General features: G+C 41.9%; 1 protein-coding gene across 2 annotated transcripts; it reads right to left on the bottom strand.

Annotated features, from left to right (window-relative positions):
* Nucleotides 1-1,353: 1,353 nt before the first annotated feature.
* On the bottom strand, nucleotides 1,354-22,317 carry LOC141148516 (up-regulator of cell proliferation-like). 2 transcript variants are annotated; one of them, XM_073636047.1, is made up of 3 exons: nucleotides 22,180-22,317; nucleotides 9,576-9,773; nucleotides 1,354-7,484 (listed from the first exon to the last, which is right to left on the bottom strand). In XM_073636047.1, exons 2-3 carry the CDS (start codon nucleotides 9,595-9,597, stop codon nucleotides 2,818-2,820), a joined length of 4,689 nt encoding a protein of 1,562 aa, XP_073492148.1. In that variant the 5' UTR covers nucleotides 9,598-9,773; nucleotides 22,180-22,317; the 3' UTR covers nucleotides 1,354-2,817. The 2 variants fall into 2 exon arrangements, with proteins under 2 accessions (XP_073492148.1, XP_073492150.1); XM_073636049.1 differs by having other exon boundaries at nucleotides 1,354-7,475.
* Between the last annotated feature and the right edge of the window lie 4,836 nt (nucleotides 22,318-27,153).

Here is a 27,153-nt window from a genome sequence, read left to right as displayed (position 1 = left end):
GGACCGACTTCTCAGTCGATAACTGGTACTATAGAAGGGACAGACAGAGTGGGTGATGTGTGACATAGGCTTCTAAATGTTGTGCAAAAAATGCCAGGACAGTTCAAATCCCTCCCCCCAAATGACCCCTTTTTGGAAAGTAGACATCCCAAGCTATTTGCTGATAGGCATGTTGAGTCCATGGAATATTTTATATTTTGTCACAAGTTTCAGGAAAATTACACATTTTTTTTTTTGCACAAAGTTGTCACTAAATTATCTATTGCTCAAACATACCATGGGCATATGTGAAATTACACCCCAAAATACATTCTGCTGCTTCTCCCCAGTACGGGGATACCACATGTGTGAGACTTTTTGGAGCCTAGCCGTGTACAGGACCCCGAAAACCAATCACTGCCTTCAGGCTTTCTAAGGGCGTAAAATGGTGATTTCACTTCCTCACTACTTATCACAGTTTCGGAGGCCCTGAAATGACAAGATAGCACAACCCCCCCCCCCCAAATTAAATTACCCCATTTTGGAAAGAAGACACTTCAAGATTTTTTACTGAGAGGCATGTTGTGTTTATGGAATATTTGATATTTTGCCACAAGTTTTAGGAAAATTACAATTTTATTTTATTTTTTTTACACAAAGTTGTCACTAAATGATTTATTGATCAAACATGGCATGGTTATATGTGGAATTACACCCCAAAATACATTCTGCTCCTTCTCCTGTGTACAGGGATACCTCATGTATGAGACTTTTTGGGAGCCTAGCCACGTACAGGACCCCGAAAACCAATCACCGCCTTCAGGCTTTCTAAAGGCGTAAAATTGTGATTTTACTCCTCACTACCTATCACAGTTACGGAGGCCCTGAAATGTCCAGATAGCACAAAACCCCCCAAATGAACCTATTTTGGAAAGTAGACACCCCAAGGTATTTGTTAAGAGGCATGGTGAGTATTTTTACTTTTTTCTCAATTAAACTGGAAAGAGATTCTGCACCATGAGGAGTGTTTTTCTTATTCCCCTATGAGGATGATCGAGCTTTAGAGGATTCAAATGAATGTCTGCCTAGCTGTACAAAGACTGGCTTATACCTGACTGCTGCCTATGCATGTTTGACCTTTGAAACGAGGGCCTAAGAGGGGGGTAAAGCCCCATACACACAATCCGAAAATCGTACTAAAAATGCCGCATTCAAATCGATCGTACGATTATCGGATCGTTAGTACAGAGCTATCGAGAGCCGATCAGGACAGTTCATCCGATATTATTCTATTGGACATGCACAGAAATTTTTGTTTGTACGATGCCAGCTATCGTTCGGAAATGCAATACAAATGCATTACAACACATGACATCACTTCCGAATTTTTATTCTGTCATACGGGAATTTTCGTGACTTTAGTAAACTCATCAGATTCGACGTGATATTAGCATACCAAAAAAACTAGCGATCATTCGTCCGATAATCGAATCGTGTGTACGGGGCATAAGAGTCAGTGTGTTTGGGCGTTGGTGATGGACTTATCACTTGTGTGCTTTGCAGCTGCACTTCACTCCAGAGACCGTTTCTTTCTGAATAATTTCTGTGGACTTTTTTTTGCCTTATGGACTATCATGTTATATATTGATGTTTAAGTGCTGCACCTGTACCTTTTTTTTTTATCCAATTTTGTTGACTTTTCACCAACATTGTGCGAGCAGCTAAACCTAGTGTTTTGTTATTTTGTTTACCAAGCGCAGCAGATACAAATCATGAATCGGAACACCAATTAAGAGCCAGGTCTTCTCATCCAACATCTGTACCTGGCCTCACAAATGTTCTTTTGTCTGAATGGACACAAATGCTCACAGACACCCTCCAAAATCTTGTGGAAAGCCCTCCTAAAAGAGTGGAGGATGTGGAAGTCACAAAAGGAGGCCAACTCCATATTAATAGCCATGATTAATAAATGAGAGGTCTAGCATGCTGATATGCTGTAGGTGTGATGGTCAGGGGTCCACATTTGTATAACTCACAAACTATACATAGAATAACTAGATAGATTTATTTTTTAAACATTATTACATTTATAATTTATTTGCATCAAACTTTTCATTTATTTGCATCAAATTTTCAGTTTAACATTATACATTCCATCTAAAATATAACTAAAGGCAATTTTTTTTAAAGTTTTGGATAGCATGGAGAGGAATTGGTTTTTATTGATGGCTGGGCCCCCATAAGGAAGATTCATCCTCTCTATTGCTCCTGATGACCATTTTCAATAAGAGTGAAAGTGAAAGAAAATCACTAATTTGGGTTTGTCACCAGAACTGGAATAGAGGGGAAATCTTTCAATGTGGACACTAGTTCTAGTGATAACCAGGGATATCTTCACTATGGAGGGATTTTTTCACACTTCCTGTTGGGGCTATGGGATAGGAAGTTCAGGGAATGGGGAATGGCAAAAAAATGACAGGGGGTTATATAAAGCCCCCCAAATGGAAAAAAAATATTTAAATGTTTTACCGTTGGTTCTACTTTACACGCGCTTTGAACTTTTTTTTTGCAGAATATTGTATATCAGTCCTCTGGTCCTGGTTTACAGTATCAGTTTTCTCACAAAGGTAACATTTCAAAAGCTTTTACCAATAGCAGTCCTTTAACTGGCCATAAATACCTGATAGGCCCTTTAAGTGGGCTTTAATGATCAGGGGAGCATTCTGCTGGTTTCAGATCACACGCTTTAACTAGGGGTCTCCACATAATACAGAAGCCATGCTGCTTCCCGAGAATTAAAGCCTACTCAACAGGTGGCTGGTAGACAGCATAAATGGGTTAAAGATTAAATGAATCCCTTAGACTTTTCATGGCTTGCTCTTTTGTTATTTTTCTCCAGTTTATTGGGATTTCGGCTGGTATTGCATCAAATTCTTCTGCAATCTGGTCATTAAATTCTTTTAAGATAAACTTCCAGTAATCTGAGGCATTGATGCCTGGGTCAGATTGAATGACCCAGTCTGGAAAGAATTTACGGTATTCTTTGTAACGCTCAGGGACCCATTGTGTGTATGAATTTCTGAAGCATCCATTTCCTACCACATCGGTGGAGCATATGGAGTTACATAGGGCATTAGTTTCAAGGTCTTTGTATCCTGCAAGCCCCTGAGGTCGGTGCACTGATGCAAAATGCTCGGTGTGGTCATGTCCTCCAGCTTCACAAGGAACTTTACAGAATGGACATAGCTTGCCACATCCAAAAATTCTCTTAAACAGCTGATCCTGCGGATTCAGAGTGACCATGGAAAGCACATAGTCAATGTCTAGAGAATTCATTTGTAATAAAATCTCATCCACCTGTTTAGAGAAGGAAGATTGAATGTATTCAGAAAATTGCTGGGCCTTGTCATTGTTCTGGAATAAAATCACATTCATAGCGTTCCTCGGAATGACTAATTCTTTTTGCAAAAGCTTACAAAACATTTTCAAAAAGGAAGAGACATTTGTACTTTCTTGTACAGTTGGATCTTTCAACGCATTGTTGACCACATGTGTGATTTTGAGAATAATTTTCTCATGTAAATTGTTAAGACCACCACGTTTCCCATAATTGTCTACTATATGTGCTTGAATTTTTCTCTTCACAAACACATCATAATTATTAATATATATCATATATTGGTCAAAGTCCTTTTCTTCCAGCAAATTTTTAAGCAGGTTGAACTGGAAAAACATTCGACTACTGTATTCTTTGGAGTGTTCACTGAGCAAAATATCATCCACAATTTCTCTCCCAAGGTTTTTACAGATAAATTCTACTATTGAGGGTTTCAGGCAAGAACAGCAAAAGTCCTCTGCCCTCTTTTTACATTGATCTTTCTCAAGGAATATATTCCTAAAGGTGGTGAGATACTGAGGTTTTAACTTCTCCAAGCTGATCCTTGGATCATTTTCTTGGATGAAGTTCTCGTGCATCTTCTGGAACATGGGAGCCGCTCTCCCGAAGACATGAAGTTTCAAGTCTAACTCAAACTGAGGTGATATATTAAGTTTCTGAGCAGCACTCTCTTGGAGTTCTTTGTTTACCATATTTAAAAGCTCTTGGCAATAGGTGTCATGGTAATCCTCTTTTGTGTTCATTTTAGCACTGACGTGCAATTTGTACTTGCGCAGCAGTGCATTCACATACTTATTCGTTTGAACCAATCGATTATCAGGATATTTGCTTGAGATTGTTTTAGAGGCTGTGTTGTACCAACTTGCATCAAAGTGATGTGGCTGGGCTGTAAAGCATTTCTTTTCATATTCTTTCAAGTTGTGTATATTGTGCAACTTCATAGTTACTGCTCCTATGCTGTGCCCCATGTCCCTTCTAAGTTGGTGTAGGAGTTCTTGACCAATGTTGCGTATATGCAGGCTAATAACTTTTATTTCCATAAATGTTTCCTTCCATATTTTCTCAAACTCTTCATCGTGATTAAGCAAGACTTCGCAGTTTTTGAGGGTTTGGTATTTGCTTGCGGCTTTCTTTTCAATAACCTCCATAAATGTATTCTGATTTGTTTGAATCACAGCCTTCACTCTCTGAATTTGCCAATATTCTTTTAATCTCTGCTTTACATCGTCTTCAAGTTGCTTCCTTAGGGAGCTTATGCTCCTGAGAAATTCTTCTCTGTATCTTTCTATCAGATGGACGTTTTTAGCTCCACTGTCAAAATACTTTTCTAAAGTTTCTCGCATGAGTTTCTCTTCTCTCTGAAATATCTCGTACATATTATTCGTTGGATCTGCGATCTGCTCTTTCTGTGAATTTGGCTGATTCCGGATTATATTTTCTGTCTCCTGTATCCATTTAAACATGACTTTGCTGAAGTTCCATTTCAGCTCATTATACTTAACATGTAGTTGATCATAGGCATCTGCCGCCAGGCTGTTTCTGAAATTGAAAATAAAGTTTTCATATTGCACGGCTTCCCACAAGCTTCTTATCCATTTCGAAAATTCGCTCCAGCTTTGGGCCTGTCTTTCAGATGTTTTCATGACATGTAGTAGGTATTTTTTAAATTCATAAACCTTGTCACTGTAACCTGTACTTACTGAAGACATTGGTGGGACACCATGCCAGAGACCAGGAATGTACCAGCTATGGTTCTTATGGTCAGCATCCAGAACATCAGAAAAAGACTTGATCCCGTTCTTTTTTTCCATCTTTGCTGCAGTCCTTGTCATTTCATCAAGATTGTCCATAATCTTCCTTCTATCTCTTAAGCATTTCTCACTAGCAGCAACATCAGAGACATTCTGATGTAGCAAGTAGTATTTGGGTTTTTTGCCAATCGTTTCCATCCTTAGAAATGCATGTATTACTATCTGTAAAATATCATTCATTTCTGCTGCATTTTCCATGGAAAAGTTTATGATCGTAATGTCACTCAAGCCAACAACTAGGGTTGCTAATTCATTGTCACGTTGGTCAGATCCATCCAGGGAAGACAACTCTGGAGCTTTCAAACCTTCTGTGTCAAGTACCAAAATGAAAGAACAACCTAGCTCCTGCTGAAAGTTTTCTTCAATTTTAATAAGTGTCATGAAGGCTCCTCTTGTACATCGTCCACTGGCCACTGGGAACTGCAAACCAAACATGGTATTCAGAAGGGTTGATTTTCCTGTGCTCTGCACCCCTAGGACAGTTATAACTCTAATTCGGCACTGGCCTCCTGTCTTCTTGTCTAGCTCACTCAAAACATTAGTTATCCATTCCAGTGGTATACTGGTGGAATCTCCATCAATCAATTCCAGTGGCAAGCCATCCAGTAAAAGTTCTGCTGCAATTTCTGGGAGCTTGTTAAATTTCCATTCCTCATTTGGAATCTCATTAATTTTCAAAAGATTGCATTCGGCATCATTAAACTGACCTAACTCTCGTATGAAGTGCTCAACACCCAGAGAGCTCTTGGACATGATTAAGTCTAGCTGTTTAATATCTGAGCTGTCTTTGGCTTTGTACTGGTTCTGTAATTTTAATAGGTTGGTTCTAGAAATTGAATCAAGGAATATCTTCATCCATTTTATAAAATAGCATCTCTCTGAGTGATTCTTCTGTGATATTGCCTCTGTGAAGGCAACAATGCCTGGAGATGGAGTATGCGAATACTGCTGTCTGATTAATTCTGTCCTTTTATTTTCAAGTTTTTCCCTGTAGAGTTGGGAATTTTCCTCCCCTTGCCTTCTCATTCTACATATTTCTGTTCTCGTTCTGGCCAGTTCTTTACATAGATCTCCCTGTAGTTTCATTGTTTCCTTTTTATACCCTGCTACGTCATGGATTATTTTAGTTATTTTTAATGCTCCCTCTTTTGCTGACTGACATTCTTTTTGGAGCTCGTCTACATGAATTCCAAGTTCACAAGCGGTCTCTGCCATCTTCTCCAAGGTGTCCTGCTTGGTGGGTTTCTTAATGAACTCTTTCATTGTGTTCTGTAGCTGTCGAGCCAAAGCGGCATCATTCCTATTCTTCTTTTGTATAAAATGCCCGTCATCTATGTTTAATGCTGAGTTCAATGACTGTAATGTACTGTTGTTTATTTCTAGGTTTTGTGAAACAAAGAAATATTTGCTGTTGGCATCTCCAAGCTTGGACAACTGCATGCACTCCGTCTCGCTAACACTGTCTGCAAATATGAAAACTGCAGACGATATCTGGGTTAAGAAGCTGAACTGTGTCCAATAAGAAGAGATATGGCCATGTAGGTTTGTAACTGCAATGGGCTCTGGAAAAATGTCAGAGTTTTCTTGACCAACAGGCAAATACCAAAACATTTCTACCAAGCCGTTGGAGAGTTTTTTTTTAACGTATCCACCTTCCATGTCTCGGTGTATGAAGAAATTATGATACTGCTGGGGTGGTGTTAGTATTTGGTTCAGGATGGCAGATTTGGATAAACGGCAATCTTCTAGCCTCACAAAAGAAAAAACTGGCATCTGGATATTCACCACATTGTCTTCCCTAAAACTATTCCTATCTTCTAGAGAATGGGGTCTCCATTTTTTAACAATGTCCCTCAATGCCCACAACATGTAGGTGCATTCCGAACCATTGCAATCTGGGAGTAGCAGGGGTACTGCAAACTGACACATAGACAGTTTTGTCACAATCTCCTGTTGTAAAAAGCTGTCTGAGCAATGCAGAAGAATGCACAGGACATCTAGGGGATGGAGATATCCTGAACTGTTGAAGTCAATACTTTCAGATGATGGATTTGAAAATTCTATGTTCAGATCCGATTCTGATTCCTCTATATGTGTTCTCCGTGCATTCACATTTAGCGACATAAGCTTTCTTAGGAAATACCATGGAGCATCTTCTATAGTACGAAGCCCAATGTCCTTTAGACTATCGCGTCCAATTGTTAAAATGTTACTGACAGTCATCTTTGACTTCTTGTACTTTTTCATTCCTAACCGGCGGAGTATCTCATCACAAATTCCATTAACTCCTGGAGGATCTGGAAAAAGAGGAAATAATTATTGATACATGCTTAAAGTGATATTAAAAGCTTTGCTATTCTTTTTTTTTTAAAATATACTTACCGTATATACTCGAGTATAAGTCGAATTTTTCAGCACATTTTTTTGTGCTGAAAGTGCCCCCCTCGACTTATACTCGAGTCAAGCACTTTTCTGCAGCAAAAAATTTCATTTTCCGAACCGAATTTGCGGCCCCGTATCTCAGGGCCACTTGATGCTAGAAACCCCAAATTTGGTATGCAAACCCAGTGGACCTGGTTCCACAACATATCCAAAGCTGAAGTTCCTAGCACTAAGTGACCCCGAGATACGGGGCCCCAAAATCGGTTCAGAAAATGTCATTCTCTGCTGCAGAAAAGTGCTTGACATTTTCTGAACCGACTTTGGGGCCCCATATCTCAGGGCCACTTGGTGCTAGGAACCCCAAATTTGGTGTGCAAACCCAGTGGAACTGGTGCCATAACATATCCAAAGCTGGGGTTCCTAGCACCAAGTGGCCCTGAGATACGGGGCCCCAAAACTGGTTCGGAAAATGTCATTCTCTGCTGCAGAAAAGTGCTTGACATTTTCTGAACTGATTTTTGGGGCCCTGTATCTCGGGGCCACTTGGTGCTAGAAACCCCAGCTTTGGAAATTTTATGGTGCTAGTTCCACTGGGTTTGCACCCCAAATTTGGGGTTCTTAGCACTAAGTGGCCCCGAGATACGGGGCCCCAAATTCAGTCAACTGTGTCTATCTGCAGCAATGTCATTTCGGGACCCTTTGGGTTCAGAGACCCCAAATTTTGGCTGCAGCTAGGGGGCATCTAGGAACCCTTAACTACCGAGTTTGAAGTTCAGGGGACCTATGGCTGCAAATGGGCACAGTGAGGCATGCAAATGGGCACAGTGATGCTGCAAATGGGCATTGTTGACCCTCTTTTCCACTTAAAGTAGCTGTGCATTTCTCACCCTCGTCTTATACTCGGGTCAATAAGTTTTTCCCATTTTTTTTGTGGTAAATTAGGGCCTCGACTTATTCTCGGAACGACTTATACTTGAGTATATACGGTACCTGCTCTGTGCAGTGGTTTTGCACAGAGCAGCTCCAATCCTCTTTTTTTTGGGTCCTCTGCCGGCGCTTCTGGCTCCTCCCCCTTGAGCAGGGCCCCCAGAGAAAGCCCTGGGGGCATTGCTGCGTGCTTGCTCCTGAGTGTCCATAAGACACATAGAGCCTCAGCTCCCCCCCCATGCTCTCTCCTCATTGGCTCACTGGCTGTGATTGACAGCAGTGGGAGCCAATGGGCTCCTTCTGCTGTCTCAGCCAATGAGGGCGGAGAATCCCCATACAGCTGAGGCTATCAAGAACATCGCTGGATCGGAGGGGGCTCAGGTAAGGATTGGGGGGCTAGGGGGTGGGTGGCACTGCACACAGGAGGCTTTTTACCTTCATGCATTAAATGTGTGAAGGTAAAAAAAAACTTCACCCTTAAAAAACACTTTATACAATGCTGAGCATTGTACTATGGAGTAAGCAACTGGTATAAGTAAGTATATAGCAATATTTCTGGTCAGCAACAGAGCAACTTTTTAATAAATTTGAATTTAAATTAAATAATATATTAACGAATACAGAACTTCATTAAAGTGATTGTAAACGTTCAGATTAAAAAAAAAATTAACAAACTTGTTATAATTTACCTGCTCTATGCAATGGTTTTTGCACAGAACAGCCCCCGATCCTCCTCTGCCAAATGCCCCATAGCAAGGGGCTTGCTATGGGGGCACTCGTGCATGCTCGCTCTCTAGCTGGCTCTGTGTGTCCATCCGTAAGACACACATAGCACAATACAGAGTCGCCCCCCCCCCCCCCACTTCCTCCTCACTAGCTGTAATCTGCCGAGTGACCCCTGCGCACACCCTACCTGAAAGTGCCAGATCACGTTCTAAGTACGTGATCCAAAAACAGGAGAGCCGCGCTGCCACCGTACTCCTATATGAGGTGGTTGGCAAGAGGTTAAAAAAATGAATGCAATGTTTACATGATAGATATCCATAGTCATAAAAATTCAAGGGGCTCAGATTTCTTACCCATATCACAAGGATCTGCCATCTTTGCTGACTGTATGGGTGTATTCAATGCTGAGATCACACCAGAACAGGAGCCGTCCCTTGATGTTGAAAGTTTTCTCAGCCCCGGTTCCCTATCCCTTGATGCCCTTGGCAGGGTCGGAAGTTCTTTCGGTTTTGGTGGAACACAAGGGCGAATATTCGCACAAAGGGCTGACCCTAAGTAAAAAAAAAAAAAAAAATCAGCAAATTGATTTTCCTTAGACAGTCCATTTATTACAAAAACCTTTTTTTTAGTTGACAAAGTGTAAAACAGAACTCTTTTAAATATGTTTGTAAAATTGTAAAATTGCACCTATATACTTATAATGTATATATCTAAAAAGCGATGTGTAATTGTAAAATCAATGTGAGCCCCAATGAAGGAAAATAAACAACTCTCCTTCTTCTGAAATGAGATTGCTGTTCCTGCTGTGTGACAAATTAGCAATACAAATAAAGCTGCTTGCTGTTTTCAACCATTAAACAAGCAATGTGTGTGCTGAAACTATCACTTTTTTTATAATTAAAAATCTGTATTTTAAAATATCACAGCCAGTTAAAAAATGTTTAATTGACTTTAAGCATTGATTGAGTCTGATGCAATGACAATGCAAAAATAAAAAATAAAAAGGGGGAGGAAAAAAGAAATCAAGTAATAAAAAAAAAATAATAATAATATTGAAATAAATAAATAAGTAAATAAATAAAAATAGAAATAAGTAAAAAATAAAAATTAAATTAAAAAAGTAAATTAAAAAAATTGATAATAAAATGACACAAAGAGAAAATAAAATAAAAAAAAAAAACAATTAAAAATTAGCAAAAATTTAGCAAAACCAAACTTTAAAGACCCAGCGTGTCAGTATAGTGTAGGAAATGTAAAACAATCTGTCATAGATTAGGAACTGACTGCTAGAAAAAGTTTGAAAACATTAAACCTACGACACTTATGTTTGACCTCAATAGTTACCGTATTTATCGGCGTATAACATGCACTTTTTTCCCCTTAAAATCAGGGGAAAGTCGCAGGTGCGTGTTATACGCCGATCCCCTGCGATCCCGAGCTGTCACAATTTTAAAATCACCGACCGCGATTTGAAAATGGCGCCGCCGGCGCCGAAATACACCGAGCCGTCCTCGGCTCTTTCCGGCGGCTCTCGTTTACTTTCGGCTCCACTCGTAGTCCCGAGCGGAGCTATCCGAACCTACTCGGCTAGGTTCGGATAGCTCCGCTCGGGACTACGAGTGGAGCCGAAAGTGAACGAGAGCCGCCGGAAAGAGCCGAGGACCGGCTCGGTGTATTTTGGCGCCGGCGGCGCCATTTTCAAATCGCGGTCGGCGATTTTAAAGCTCAGGACAGGGGATCGAAGGCTGCACTGGGGAAGGCTGCACTGGGGAAGGCTGCACTGGGGAAGGCTGCCCTGGGAAAGGCTGCCCTGGGAAAGGCTGCACTGGGAAAGGCTGCACTGGGAAAGGCTGCACTGGGGAAGGCTGCACTGGGGAAGGCTGCACTGACATGGCTGTACTGACAAGGCTGCACTGGGGAAGGCTGCACTGACATGGCTGCACTAACAAGGCTGCACTGGGGAAGGCTGCACTGACATGGCTGCACTGACATGGCTGCACTGGGGAAGGCTGCACTGGGGAAGGCTGCACTGACATGGCTGCACTAACAAGGCTGCACTGGGGAAGGCTGCACTGACATGGCTGCACTGAGAAGGCTGCACTGAGAAGGCTGCACTGAGAAGGCTGCAATGATGGGCATTTAAATGTAAGTTTTTTTCCCTTCAACTTCCCTCCTAAAAGTATTTTTTTCCTTAAAATTCCCTCCTAAATTGGGGTGCGTGTTATACGCCGGTGCGTGTTATACGCCGATAAATACGGTAATTATCATAGTCCAAAGCATAAAAAGTGGATAGAACAAAAATATCAACTTATAACGAGCACAATAGGGGATAGCAGAAAATATGATTAGATCTCAGGCTCCTTACATATGGGTCTCTTCCCATTCTTTTACAAACAGCTTATCTATAAATTAATTCTCAAGATGAACCTTCATTTGGTATAAAGCTGTATAACTATATAATACCTAGACATATCAATATATAACTTACTAGTAAATTGGCCAGAAGGGAGACTTACATGTAACAGTATTAGTATTCCTGAAAAACTTATAGGAGCCAGTAGCCCATAGATACCCTAGATGCTACAAATAACACTTGTAGATGAAAATTTCATACTCGGAAGTGGTGGGTCAAGTGCTCTGACATCAACCCCTCAAGAGTTAATAATGAAGGAGTTGATGTCCCACTCCACATTGAGTCCACAGCATCGGTAGCACTCAGTCAAACATCCACTGGGTCTCGCGCCAATGTGGGGTGTATTTCTCTATCGCAATCACCTCCAATGTTGACGGATTTTTATGATGGCACGGAGAGAAATTCTTAGATAGACTGTGTCCACTAAATCCTTTTTTTAATGTTGGTTAAATGTTCACCTACTCTGATGGCCAAAGTGGTTTGGTTCTGCCCACATATTGGTAACCACATTTACAACGAAGGAACGAAGGAGGTAAACCATCCCCTTTTGTATGGCAAGTAAAGTAAAGTCTTTATTATCATATTTCTTATGCCGCGTACACACGAGTGGAATGTCCATCAGAAAAAGTCAGATGGGAGCTGTTCATCATATATTCCGACCGTGTGTATGCCCCATTGGACTTTTTCCATCAAAAATTAAGGTGAACTTAGATAGAGAACACCTTCAGAGTTTATTCCGACGGCAAAACCGGTCGTGTGTACAGAGCAAAAGAGGTCACGGTTAGAATTGGTACAGACTTTACATCTCCTACAGGGGTAGAAACCCTTTAGATTTCCAAACATTTTAGGATTACTGGGCTTTTCAACAGGAGTAGAGGCCACTACATCTTTTAGTGTACAAGTTTTTCTAAAAAATCACTCTTGGCTTATCAGGAAGAGAAGTCCCCAATACCGTATCTTCTTTCATGGTTTTCCAGTGTTTCATTAATATTTTCTTAACCCAGTTATGTTGTTTTGAAAAAGTGGTTAGAAATGCTAATTGGTTTTCCGATGTATTTTCCCTTTTTCTTTTTTTGGGTACCAACAGATCTTGTCTATCTAAATCTGCAGCCTCTCGTACACTCTGTTCCAAGGATGTAGTATCATACCCCTTCTGGATGAGTCCCCCTTTCAAAAATTGTGCTTGATGATGAAAATCATTCCATTTAGAACAGATTCAGGGAATACGCCGAAACTGCCCTTTGGGGATGGCTTTCATGCAGAGAGGGTGGTGGCAACTGTCAATAGGAATAAAGCCATTTCTGTCTGATGTTTTAAAATGTGTTTTGGTTAATAATTTAGTACCTTCTCTATAAATGACCAAATCCAAAAAATGTATGGAATTTTTACCGTAACTGTAAGTAAAATTGATGCCCCAACTGTTTGAATTGAAATCACCCATAAATTCAGGTTACATTACCCCTCCACAACAACATACCAAACCATGTGCGCCCCCCCAAGTATGAGCATTATGTGCCAACAAACCCCCCTAAAATAAAATTGAGCACTAACCCGCATGTTTACTCTCTAAGAATAAATTCCCCCTCCTCCCAGAACCCCTGCTGAAATCCCCCCTCCCAGCACAAATATTTGCCCCCTCATACCCCCTCTCAGCTCCAATCCTCTCCTCAAATACCCACAGCACAACCCCCCCCCCCCCAAAAAAAAACACTTTCTCTACCACAAATCCTCTACCCCTCAAATTTCCCCTCCAAGTATGCATGCTCTTTCCCGCATTCCAAATCCCTCCTCCCTGCACAAATTCCCCCCCCCCCCTCCAATCATCCCTACTAGCAGAAACACCCCTGCCCCCCAAAAAATTCCCCTTCTGGCACAAATTCCATCCCTTCTCTACCATATCACCTCTTCTAGCACAAATCCCCCTTCCCAGTACAAATCCTCTCTCCCATCCCCCTTTCCCAACAGAAATCCCCCAAAAGCACCACTCCTGGCACCCCCTCATCAAATTTTCACTCTTAGAACAATTCTTACCCCCTGCTGCATCCCAAATTCCCCCCTCCCAAAACAAATCCCCCATCGCCTTGTGGCATCTTCCCACCTCACATAATACCACAGTGCCCAGGGCAGCTGCTCCCTCCTGCCCACCCCTTGTCCCGGCCCTACGTAAAGAACCTGGTATGAATTAGGAAGGGAACACCCATTTTTTTGTGGGGATCCCCCATTAAAAACTATATGAGACCCTCATCTAGGATAAAGGTCTGGTATGGATGAATGAAATCCCCGGCCTCTATATTTACAAACAGATGGAAGGGGTTGGGAGCTGTTATTTTGCTGGCAATTTAAATATTTTTTTTCCTTTATAAATGTCAGTATTGTTATAGTAGATGGAATATATCACACAATGCATTTCTTCACAGGGAGGGTCAAGAATTCCCCAATACTTCACTTTAATCAATACTTAAATCTCTGCTCCTGGTCAAACTGAGTTTTTAATTTTTATTTTTTTTTGTTCTTTAGTGCATTTTCCCCAGGACAGTGCCCAGCCCCTCCATGCCATCGGTTTGACAATCCCTTGCCTATCAGCCTGGAAAATGGACATTACTGTTTTTTTAACATTCAGATTCTGCACCCGAACTTTAGAAATGAATTCCAAACCAAACCCAGGTATGTTCAGCTCATCAGTAATTCTAATAATAATGGCCAGATAAGAAACGATGAACATTGCAGTGCTTCCTCACATTGGTGGTCAGCGAAGTGCCCATTTAGACTGGTAGGCAGTGTAATGCTTCCTTACATTGGTCAGTAGGAGAAGGCTCTCCCTTACATTGGTGGTCAGTGGGAGAAGGCCCCTTTTCATTAGTGTAAAAAAACCATATAAACTAAATTTGTGCGCTAGCATAAATAAATCATGTAATGAAATTTGCAACTAACAAGCTCCTTGGGAGCTGTAGTGAATTTAAATCCCAGTGCAGAGAAATAACACAATAAAATAAAACATACAAAAGTTATGAATTAAACCACATCTCCATGACAAAAATTGTGAATAATTCTGAAAAAGCAAAAAAGTGAAAGTTCAAAAATTGCGATCCCCAATCGCTTGAAAAACACCACATTTAGTCAGTGAAAGACAAGTAGTATAAAGAGGATAAAACGTTCCTTAGGTGTGTCATATCAGGGTAGAAAGGTGAAAAGATGACCATTCCTGACGGATGGGGGAGTTCCAGAGATGTGGGGGGAGGAGGACGGAAGTCGCCTAGACGAGATCAGGCTGACATATTGCCGGGAATGCACTCTGGGTCGAGGGATCTCCTTCCTTACAGGCTCAGGACTTACACCCACCGCCGAGGGAGGAGGATTGATCTGAAATAGATAGATCCCGGATTGGGGATATATGGGGTGTAGGACTATGTTAGGAAGGGAGAAGGGGGGAAATGACACTCCTCAGAGGATCATCAAACCTCGGAGTTATGCGATCCTTGAGAGACGTGCCGGAGAGCAGTGTACCGTTTAGGGACCTCTCTAGGGCCCAACATCAGCAGTGCTGTGGGACACCCTTCTTAGTGGATGGGAGACACGGGGAAACACCAGGGGTCCATCATTACTATCTAACACAATACTGGGGGAGGGGATTACAGATCACTCTAGACCGATTGGGTAAATGTTAAGGTTCATGCTTGCTTATACCTTTTCAATATCAGGTATATTTGCGATGTTTTAAACCTGTTCTCGATTTAATACGAATGTTCTAGATTGCCACTGTTCAGGTTCATCTCAGTCGTTTGCTTCTAAATAGAATACCGAATCTGTCTGTCTGGGTGGGTGGGAGGGTCGGGACCTTGCCCTATTGGTCAGGTACTAACTTCTCCCCCAATTAGGCCTGCACAAAGCCCCCCGACTTTGAGGGGGGATTGTGTGTGTATTCAAGTTACTACTTGTTAATAGAATAATTACAGGTATATTTAGTGACCTGTCTTGTGCTTTTATCCTCACAGTAGGGGTGAGACTCTTTTTCTCCTCCTCTGGGTGGATTCTATTAATCTATACTCTCTCCTTTTCTCTCTCCCTCTCTTGCCCCCCCCCCCCCCTTTATTATTTTTTTTTTTTTTTGATTGTTGGGTCCCCCCCCCCCCTATTTCCTCTAGGCAGCCAGAGCGATGGACTCCATAAAGGTATTATCACTCAATGCAAAGGGCCTAAACATTCCAGAAAAACGGCGGATGCTTTTATCTGACCTCAGGATTTCCCGGGCAGATATTGCATTTGTTCAGGAAACCCATTTTAAACTTGATAAGCTCCCGTTGCTCAAAATCAGATACTTCCCAGTGGCATATCACGCCACTAATCCTACAGCCAAAACCAAAGGAGTATCGATACTAATTTCGAGTAGGGTCCCCTGGCAACACCAAGCAGTGCTCAAAGGGACGAGTGGGTGACACCACACTCACCCTAGCGGCGATCTACGCTCCCAATGACCACCAGAGCGCCTTTATATCTAACACTCTGGACAAATTGGGGGAGTTCACGGAAGGTCAGTTAATTTTAGGGGGAGACTTTAATGTCCCCCTCATCCCTTCCGCAGATACGTCCTCTGGACATTCCTCGGTTCCCCCGTCACACAGAAAACATATAGCTAACTCCCTACACAAAGCACAATTGGTCGATGTGTGGCGTCTACAGCACACGGGGGAGCGAGACTACACTTTCTATTTGCAAACACATAAGCTTTACACCAGAATAGACTATTTTTTAATACCCCACTCCCAACTACACTCCGTCGTGGATTCTTCGATAGGACACATTACATGGTCAGACCACGCCCCTATCACCCTCACGTATACCCTCACAGGGACATTTTCATCCAGATCCAGGACCTGGAGGCTAAACGAAAGCCTTCTCCAGATTGACGAAGTTTTAGCGGACGCAACACAAACATTGACCTTATACTTTCAAGAGAACGATCAACGAGACTGTGATCCGGGTGTCCTCTGGGAAGCCCACAAGGCAGTCCTCAGGGGCTTGCTGATCAGACATGGAGCACGTATAAAAAGAGAAAGAAATGAACAGTTAACAACACTCCTTAAAGCCTTGTCTGTGACAGAAGCGCGCCACAAACACGCCCCATCCCAGACTTCAGAGAAGGAACTAGGGAAACTACGCACACAAATCTCTGACCTGTTACATTACAAAGCCAAAGCAGCGTTACAACGTTGCAGACAAATCAGTTATGAGTCAGGTGACAAATGCGGGAAAATATTAGCCAGAGCAGTTAGGGAACAAAAACAAGCAGCCTACATACCACAAATAATGGGCCTAGACACACAGAAAGTCACTCTCCCAGAACAGATATCGAATGCTTTTAGGGACTTTTACGCCAAGTTATATAATCTCTCACATACACCACCCACACAACTGGCCATTAATGAATATGTTCAGTCCTCTCAGATTCCCGTACTTTCTGCGGAGATAGGGGAGGAACTGGACGCACCAATTACTCTTGAGGAACTCCAAAACGCCATTGGTGACATGAAGCCAGGAAAAGCCCCGGGCCCGGATGGGTACACCGCCCAATACTACAAAACCTTCCTACCCCTCATAGGCCCACGCATGGTAGCTTTTTTCAACGCTGTTGGAGCAGAAGCAACCTTTCCAAGGGATACTTTAAAGGCTCACATATCAGTGATACCTAAAGAAGGCAAAGACCCCTCTTTATGCGGGAGCTATAGGCCCATCTCCTTGCTGAACATTGATTTAAAATTATTTTCCAAAATTTTAGCAACCCGTTTGTCCCAACATCTACAGTCATTAGTCCATCTAGACCAGGTGGGCTTTATACCCACTAGGGAGGCTCGTGACAATACTATAAAAGTATTAAATCTCCTCCATGTGGCGAACGCTAAAGACTCCCCATGTGTGTTATTGAGCACAGACGCTGAAAAAGTGTTCAATAGGGTCAATTGGAACTTTATGTTCACAGTACTTCGCCACATTGGTTTGGGAGATAAGATGATCAACTGGATAAGTAAAATATATTCCAACCCCACGGCACAAGTGAAGGCTAATGGGATACTTTCATCCCCATTCCCCATCACAAATGGAACAAGACAGGGGTGTCCTCTTTCACCCCTTCTCTTCGCGCTCTCATTGGAACCATTATTCTGTAAAATAAGACAAAACCAAGACATACAAGGACTCTCAATAGGTGATACTCAATACAAAATTTCGGCCTATGCGGATGATCTGCTTTTCTCACTGACTAATCCCACGATTTCTTTACCAAACCTCCTGAAAGAATTTGACACATATGGTTTCCTCTCGAATCTAAAAATTAATTTTACCAAATCAGCTGCCATGGGTATCGCACTCTCTCCCCTTACCATGCAGTCAATGCAAACTAGCTTTCGGTTTAAGTGGACGACATTAGCGTTAAATTATCTAGGTACAAACATCCCACAGGACATTAGACGTACATATGAACTAAACTTCCCTCCTATCTTAACTAAAGCTAGGTCCCTCCTGGAAAAATGGAACAAAGGACTGCATTCATGGTTCGGCAGATGCAACCTCATAAAAATGTGCATCTTACCCAAATTTATATATCTGCTCCAAGCTCTTCCCATACACATTCCGCACTCCTTTTTCAAACAAGTACATGCTCTGTTTACCAAATTTATTTGGGCCAACAAAAAACCCCGTATCCGTAGGACAATGCTATCACTTCCCAAACAATTTGGAGGTCTGGCTTTCCCAGATCTCAAACAATATAGACTGGCCATCCATTTGGGACGTATCCTAGACTGGAGACGCAATGTACCGACTAAGCTTTGGGTTCGGTTGGAACAAGCTCAAACCGACATACCCTTAAACGGCGCGCTCTGGTGCTACGACACCCTGCCCCAGAAACTGAAAACACATCCATTAATAGGTACCACACTGAGCTACAGTAGTCAAGGAGCCATTCACTCCTCTCTCACCTCAAACAACTCCCCCTTATACCCGATCTTGGGAAACCCAAATTTTGAGCTGGGCCTCCATTCCACTGAGCTCGAGTCCTTGAGACAATTGGGCTTTGACCATGCCGCAAAATTTGTGACGAACGGTCGTTGGCCGACGATAACGGAACTAACCGACGCGACGGGTAGATACCAACTTTCCTTTTGGAAAGCTGTGCGATTACACCATTTCCTACACTCGATCCCTAACCCTCAAGACTACTCCAGACAACTGACAACTGACGTCTTTTGGAGAGATATGCACAGGCGTTGAACCAATAGCGAGGACACTCTCTAAAATGTACGTACTACTCAATACGCCCCCCACACAACCACACCTCCCCTGCCTAACCAGTTGGGAAAGGGACCTTAATCGCGACTTCTCGGAGACACAAAAACAAAAAATCATTGTTCATGCACTCAAAACATCACTATGCACCAAAATCCAGGAGACAAACTATAAGATCATGACAAGGTGGTACCTCACTCCTTCCAGACTACATAAATGTTTCCCGGCCACCTCAGATCGATGTTGGCGATGTGGGGAGGGAGAGGGTACCCTACATCACATTTTTTGGTCCTGCCCAAACCTACAGAATTTCTGGGGGGAGGTTCGACGTATCACGCAGAAATTCACTGAGTATGTGGTCCCCGACGATGCTGCCTTCTTCCTTTTACATTTATCAACCATTCCGATTAAAAGATATAAAAAATCCCTACTACGCCACCTATCGAATGCAGCCAAGGCATGTATACCAATTCATTGGAAAAAACAGAATGCACCAACCATCGCTGAATGGCTGCGTAAGGTAAACGAGCTAAATACAATGGAAGACCTGGTTCTCACGGCACAACATAAAAGAGAGAAATATTCTGACACCTAGGCTATTTGGAATGCTTTTGTTTACTGAGAGGAAAGTGTTTCCCTTCTGGGTTCATAGTTCACTCGGATGTCTCTAGGGAATACAATTGCCATTTCTGGACATTCCCTTGCTCTGTCTGCCTCCCACCCCTCCCCCCCCTCTTCTGCTTCTCTGCTTCCATCTCCTCTATCGTTTTTTATTTTCAATCTATTCCTGTCTTAATTCTTTCTATCCTCTTTCTATGGAAAATGGGAAAAAGTTGGGAGGAGATCCATTTGTTACTGGATAAATGGGCGCTAAAGGGTAAAATTCAAACCATAAGTGTTCTGAACAGAAAGTTAAACATATCTACCTAAAATTTTACAACTTTGTATGTGCTTTAGGAAATATTTACTGCATTTATCTACTGTATGTTGCACTGGGACTTCTCCCTCCGTTGACGCTTAATAAAATTTATATTTGAAAAAAAAAAAAAAGGTGAAAAGATGTAGAGACACTTCCAAGCCACCGATAGTTGCGGGAGAGGAGTAATGGATGTACCCTTACCGCACTTGATGGACCTCCTCTATGGCGAGGTCATACGAGCTTGCAGATATAACCCTCTGCAGGGACAGATGGATAACGATGTCCGGGTCTTGTTTGTAAGCGCCTCTCACTCAAAAACTGATCTTAACTGCTTCAGCGTCAGGAGGGAGACTCATTATTCAAAAGATCCATGGATAAGAAAAAGAGGGGAAAAAAGGACGTGGTCTCGCAGTGCTTGCCATCACGCATCCTATGTTTGCACGGGCGTTCAGCCTTTGTTTTATGCCGGCTTTTTAATCAAACACATTTTTTACTTGTATTTTTGTATTAAGACCTATGGTCAATTAAGGTAATAAACTCCTTATTATTTCTACTACACCATTGGAGTTCCTTTTTTCCCCTCTTTTCTTATCCATGGATCTTTTGAATAATGAGTCTCCCTCCTGACGCTGAAGCAGTTAAGATCAGTTTTTGAGTGAGAGGCGCTTACAAACAAGACCCGGACATGCATGTATGTCTTTGATGGCTAATCTATTACATTGAGTTTATATAAGTACACTTATACACAGAGCACGAATGTATTTTGTCACATACTGTTTTTTTTTCACGTTTTTTATGTATTTTTTTATGCGTTTTCCCATGCGATTTCATGCATGATCATAGTTTGGTGGTTCTCACACTGAATCAATTCATCTCGTTTATGTAAGGAGAGCTGTGCACGAGATTGTTTCCTTAGTTAAGCGCTTCAATTATATTTTTTTCTTTACGTTTGTGGCTGTCTGAACACTTGAGATTGGTAGCAGCTTACTTTTATAAAATGACTTTCACAAATTGTTCTCTACCTAATATATATTGGGTAATCCATTTCAGCGCTTGAGTTTTTTCACTCCCCCTCATATTAGTGGTCAGTGAGAGAGGGCCCCCTTTCATTAGTGGTCAGTGGGAGAAGACACCGTTTCATTACTGGTCAGTAAGAGAATACTTGCCTTTACATTGGCGGTCAGTGGAATATGAATGTTAGATTGGTGGTAACTGGTAAGTAGGAGAAGGCCCCTCTTTCATTGGTTGATAAGTGTGAAAAGGCTCCCCCTTTACATTGATGGTCAGTGAGAGAAGGCCCCCTTTCATTAGTGATCAGTGGGAGAAGACACCCTTTTATTTGTAATCAGTGGGAAAAGGCACCTTTCATTAGTGGTCAGTAAGAGAAGGCTCACTCTTACATTGGTGGTCAGTTGGAGGAGGTCCTTTTTATTAGTGGTCAGTAGGAGAAGGCTCGCTCTTACATTGGTGGTCAGTGGGAGGTGGCCCCTTTCCTTAGTGGTCAGTAAGAGAAGGCTCGCTCTTACATTGGTGGTCAGTGGAAGATAATATGTTAGATTGGTGGTCACTAGGAGAAGGCGCCCTCTTTACATTGGTGGTCAGTTGGAGAAGACTCCCCTTATCCTAGTGGTCAATAAAAAGAATTCCCCTTACACATGTGAGTCACTAAGAACAATACCCTCTTATGCCCTGTACACACAGTCAGACATTGATCGGACATTCCGACATCAAAATCCATGGATTTTTTCCGACGGATGTTCGCTCAAACTTGTCTTGCGTACACGCGGTCACACAAAGTTATCGGAAAATCCGATCGTTCTGAACGCGGTGACGTAAAACACGTACGTCGGGACTATAAACGGGGCAGTAGCCAATAGCTTTCATCTCTTAATTTATTCTGAGCATGCGTGGCACTTTGTGCGTCGGATTTGTGTACACACGATCGGAATTTCCGACAACGGATTTTGTTGTCGGAAAATTTTATAGCCTGCTCTCACACTTTGTGTGTCGGAAATTCCGATGGAAAATGTGTGATGGAGCCCACACACGGTCGGAATTTCCGACAACAAGGTCCTATCACACATTTTCCGTCGGAAAAGCCGACCGTGTGTACGGGGCATTACACAGAGCTGAAAAAAATTTGTATCAGCGAGAACATATCTGAGAGGCAAAAATTGCTCACAGCTCAAAGAACCCTTACCAACCTCTGGAGGAACCCTAGAGATCCACGGAACCTTGGTTGAAAATGACTGCCTTAGACAAGTAAAAGACTCAAATTCCAATTTGTGATATATGTGTAACTCTCAAGGTATTCAGAAATTACGAAGCGTAGAAATATCTTGCTTACCTTATTGACCCTGGCCAGGTCTATAGCATTGTAAATTGCGTCTGACATGAAGTCATTGGAAGTCTTCACATTGAAGGCAAAGCAACATATGATTGAAAATCAAAATAATATAACTGTCCAGGCGGTGGGTTTGTCTTCTTGGTTTTCCCCTTCTCAGTTTCTCATATGAGGAAGCTCATGCAGGTGGACAGGTTCTTCTGCCATTTCCCCAAAGATCTGATGTGTATCTTTACAACATTCCTGACCCTTCACTGACTTTAAAAATATCTCAATGTCAAGTACGTGTAATTCTATCATCTTTACTGTTCCTGGTAGCAAAATATGTTTTAATGGGTTTATTTATTTGGGTTGCATTCACATTGCCGTGCAAATGTTTCACCACACCCTACTGTGCACTGGAAAAAATTTGAGTATGTACTTTGTTTTTTTAAATATGCAAATAATGCAGGTCTGTGTTCATTAATATATCAATAAATGTAATACAATAAATACATCTTTTTTTTTTTTCAATTACAAGCAGTATAAACTGAATCTGACTTGGTATCAGCTTCTTGCAGTCCCCTGTACTGCAGAGCTCAGACTAAGGATAAGCAGCACACAGAGCCAATCAGTTGTGCTGCATTGCTAATGTGCTAACAGGGAACATACTGATAGGAGGAGAGGGCAGCAGAAAGAGCTCATCAGTCTCCTGCTTGATCTTTACTGTCCAGTCACAGGCGGGGGGAGGAACACAACCTGTAAGTGTTACTTAAAGTGTTATTTATTTATTTATTTAAAGGACGTATATAGCGCTGTCAATTTATGCAGCGCTTTACATAAACATTGTACATTCACATCAGTCCCTACCCTAAGGAGCATACAATCTAATTTCCCTAACTAACATTCATATACTAGGGCCAATTTAGACAGGAGCCAGTTAACCTACCAGCATGTCTTTGGAGTGTAAAGGTCAATTAATACCAGACACCCTCCCCACCGCCCTGGTCCCCGATGTACTTACCTCTGGTGTTGGTGAGCTGTCAACACCCCAGCAGTCCAGGGATTCGAAAATCCCTGCTGTTCTCCTTCTTCTTCATGCAGCACTTTCAAGATGGACCAGATTGATTCTGATTGGCCAGAATTGTCAAGGTGAATCTATCTCAGTGTTTCTCAACTCCAGTCCTCAAGGCACCCCAACAGGTCATGTTCTCAGGGTTCCCATTATTTTGCACAGGTGATTTGATCAGTTTCACTGCCTTAGTAATTAGCACAGCCATTTCATCTGAGGGAAATCCTGAAAACATGACCTGTTGGGGAGCCTTGAGGACTGGAGTTGAGAAACACTGATCTATCTAACCCAGTGTTTCGCAACTCCAGTCCAAAAGGCGCCCCAACAGGTCATGATTTCAGGATTTTCCTCAGATGAAATGGCTGTGGTAATTAGTAAGGCAGTGAAACTGATCAAATCACCTGTGCAAAATAATGGTTAGCCTGAAAACATGATCTGTTGGGGGCACCTGGAGGACTGGAGTTGAGAAACACTGATCTATCTAACCCTTTAAATGCAGATGAGAAAAAAAGTCAGGTCTCCTGCTCTGCCAGACAGGGCTGTGCTGTGTGTCAATACTCTGCAATTCACTGACACAAGAACAAGCATACAGATTAGAAAGTCATAGTGAAGTCAGAACGTTAAATGTTCTTGTTCTATGTTAGAATCACAGAAAGGACATTGGATCAGCATGATCCGCCAGGAATGTGTGTCAGTCTGATAAGCCAACTGTCTACTACCAGATGGAAGTGATCAGGCAACTGCCAACACCTCAAACTAATTATTGTGTTCCACAAACCATTCTTGAATTCACCAGAACAGGCCACCTTCTTCCATTGCAATAGAAGTTCCAGAAGATCCTTTAAGTCCTGTAAGTTGTGAGGTGGGGCCTCCATGGATGGGACTTTTTTTCCCAGCATATCCCACAGATACTCGGATGAATTGCGATCTGGAAAATTTGGAGTCCAAGTCAATACCTCAAACTCCTTGTGTTCCTCAAACCATTCTTGAATCCATCAGACCAAGTCACCTTCTTCCATTGCTCCATCATCCAGTTCTGATGCTCACATGCCCATTGTAGGTACAACATTGGCACCCTGAGTGGTTTGCAGCTACACAGCCCCATACACAACAAACTGCAATGCACTGTGTGTTATGACATCTTTCTATCAGAACCAGCATTAACCTTTTCAGCAATTTGAGTTCCAGTAGCTCTTCTATCAGATCAGACTACATGGGCCAGCCTGCGTTTCCCAGGTGCATCAGTGAGCCTTGGCCGCCCACCACCCTGTCACAGGTTCCCCAGTTTAACTTCCTTGGACCACTTTTGGTCGGAGCTGACCACTGCAGACTGGGAACATCTCTCAAGAGCTGTTTTGGAGAGTGTTGGAGTTTCCATAGCTCCCAACTGTCCCTGATTTCCAGGGACTGTTTCTGATTTGGAACAAAGTCCCTCTGCCCCTCTTTCCTCCTCATTTGTCCTTCATTTTTGTCTGAGCTATATAGTTCTATATAAAATGCACTACTTATCTATCAAAAAGTATTTCCCAGTGCTAAGCCTTTCATCCAATTTCTAAATTGCTGCATTTGTAAATTACAAAAGCCAATATGAAGGAATAGTAGTGCAAAAAAAGCACTTGTGGGTTTACCCCATCTTTTTTTGTTGTTTGTTGTACAATTCTCCTTTAAAGGGGCGTGGCAGAGGGTGTGTCCTATGCCTACATACTTTTGATAATGGGTGTCCCTCATTCTCATCTCAGAAAGTTGGGAGGTATGCTATTAATCAAAGTCACTCAGATCCTTACACTTGCCCATTTTTTCTGCTTTCAACACATCAACTTTAGAAACAACATGCTTACTCGCTGCCCAATATATCCCACCCACTTTCAGGTGCCATTGTCACCAGGTAATCAATGTTATTCACTTTACCTTTCAGGGGTCATCATGTTATGGCTGATCAGTGTAGATACACATGCTATAAATTATAAAAAAAAGTAAATAAACAAATAAATAAAATAAAATGTAGCCCCAATGTTGGTCATAACAGATGAGAGGTGCTTCTCCGAGGACGGTTTATGTGAGTTTATTATTATATGAACACAGTTTGGATGTGAATCGATGATGGATGATTGGATTACATTACAATAAGCGGTGTTGGTTCCTCCAGTATGTCATGTATAGAGTGTTTTATGAGTAATCAGGCATCCAAGGTCCTGGGTTTGGTTTTAATATACCATGATATTTGTATGTTTTTTATTAGTTTGAGTAATAAGTAAAATAGGTTGGAATCTAACTTCTAATCCAGAGTTTCTCAACCAGGGTTCCTCCAATGGTTGCTAAAGGTTCCATAAACAATGACCAATTTTTGCCTCTCAGATATGTTCCCAGTGACACCAATGATCTTTTTAGCTCCTTACACATGTAGGGGGAAATTCTTCCCCAAGACCACAGATGTAAGGAGCACTCTTTCATTGACCATTCCACTGATGTATCATGAGTTGTAGATATAGCAGCATTTAACAGGGGTTCCCTGAGACCGAAAAAGGTTATTTCAAGGGTTCCACCATGTAGCAAAGGTTGAGAAAGTCTGTTGTAATCCTTTGATTTAGAAATTCTTTGAGATTATTTCTAAAAAAAATTGGTGATAGGTTTTGGAAGTGGTCCGTAGTAGTCCATATGACCGGGAGATGTGCAACATATTATAATACATTTTTACCAAGGATTCTGGACCCAACAGAGAAGAGGTAGATTTTTTTTTATTTAGGGTATTTCTAGCAATAAATCAATAGTATCACAATAGTTACCTTGCCCCAAGCTGAAGTGTAGCATTTATAGATTGTTAGTTGTCTGTCAGAATCAAGACATAAATACTTATTGACATACTTTCTCTCCGGTCACTTACTCATAGGGGGTTTTGTAGAAAAACTTCTGTCTGCAAATGTGTCAATCATTTCCATCAGCAAAACAAATCTTTACCATAATACATTTATTTTCTAGGATCGTCAGCATCATCTAGTGGCAATAATGTAGTATTTTTTTTTCTGACTGCAGTATTTCAGTTAAAGTAAGCATTTATTGCCTCTAAGCAACTAGAAAATAAATGTTTTAGGCAAAGGACGGTGGAGATTTATTGCGTTTATGTGAATAATGGACACATTCGCAAAGCAATTTTGTTATACATGGAACTCATAAAGTACTAAAGTCATCATCATGACAGCCAGGGAACTAATGTGCTGGAAAGCTTCGCCCTCACTATTTGTCCTAGTGACAGGAAATGCTGAGAAAATTCCCCAACGGAATACTGTGTTACATAAGTATTTATTATATATATATATATATAAATATATATATATATATATATATATATACACACACGTACATGAACTTTAATGGCATCCCAGTCTTAGTCCGTAGGGTTCAATATTGAGTTGGCCCACCCTTTGGGCATTGTCGTGCACCAGGGAGAACCCAGGACCCACTGCACCAGCGTAGGGTCTGACAATGGGTCCAAGGATTTCATCCCGATACCTAATGGCAGTCCGGGTGCCATTGTCTAGCCTGCAGAGGTCTGTGCGTCCCTCCATGGATATGCCTCCCCAAACTATCACTGACCCACCACCAAACCGGTCATGCTGAATGATGTTACAGGCAGCATAATGTTCTCCATGGCTTCTCCAGACCCTTTCATGTCTGTAATGCCCCGTACACACGGTCGGATTTTCCGATGGAAAATGTGTGATAGGACCTTGTTGTCAGAAATTCCGACCGTGTGTGGGCTCCATCACACATTTTCCATCTGAATTTCCGACACACAAAGTTTGAGAGCAGGATATAAAATTTTCCGACAACAAAATCCGTTGTCGGAAATTCCGATCGTGTGTACACAAATCCGACCGACAAAGTGCCACGCATGCTCAGAATAAATAAAGAGATGAAAGCTATTGGCC

Source organism: Aquarana catesbeiana, linkage group LG06 (genome assembly GCF_042186555.1).
Source record: "Aquarana catesbeiana isolate 2022-GZ linkage group LG06, ASM4218655v1, whole genome shotgun sequence".
NCBI classification, from domain to species: domain Eukaryota; kingdom Metazoa; phylum Chordata; class Amphibia; order Anura; family Ranidae; genus Aquarana; species Aquarana catesbeiana.
This window is presented reverse-complemented; position numbering and strand designations above follow the sequence as displayed.

Coding starts and splice junctions, on each gene's coding strand:
- LOC141148516 (XM_073636047.1), bottom strand. CDS start 9,597: ATGGCAGATCCTTGTGATATGG. Junction 7,485..9,575: donor GGCAGATCCTTGTGATATGG/GTAAGAAATCTG, acceptor CTCTTTTTCCAG/ATCCTCCAGGAGTTAATGGA.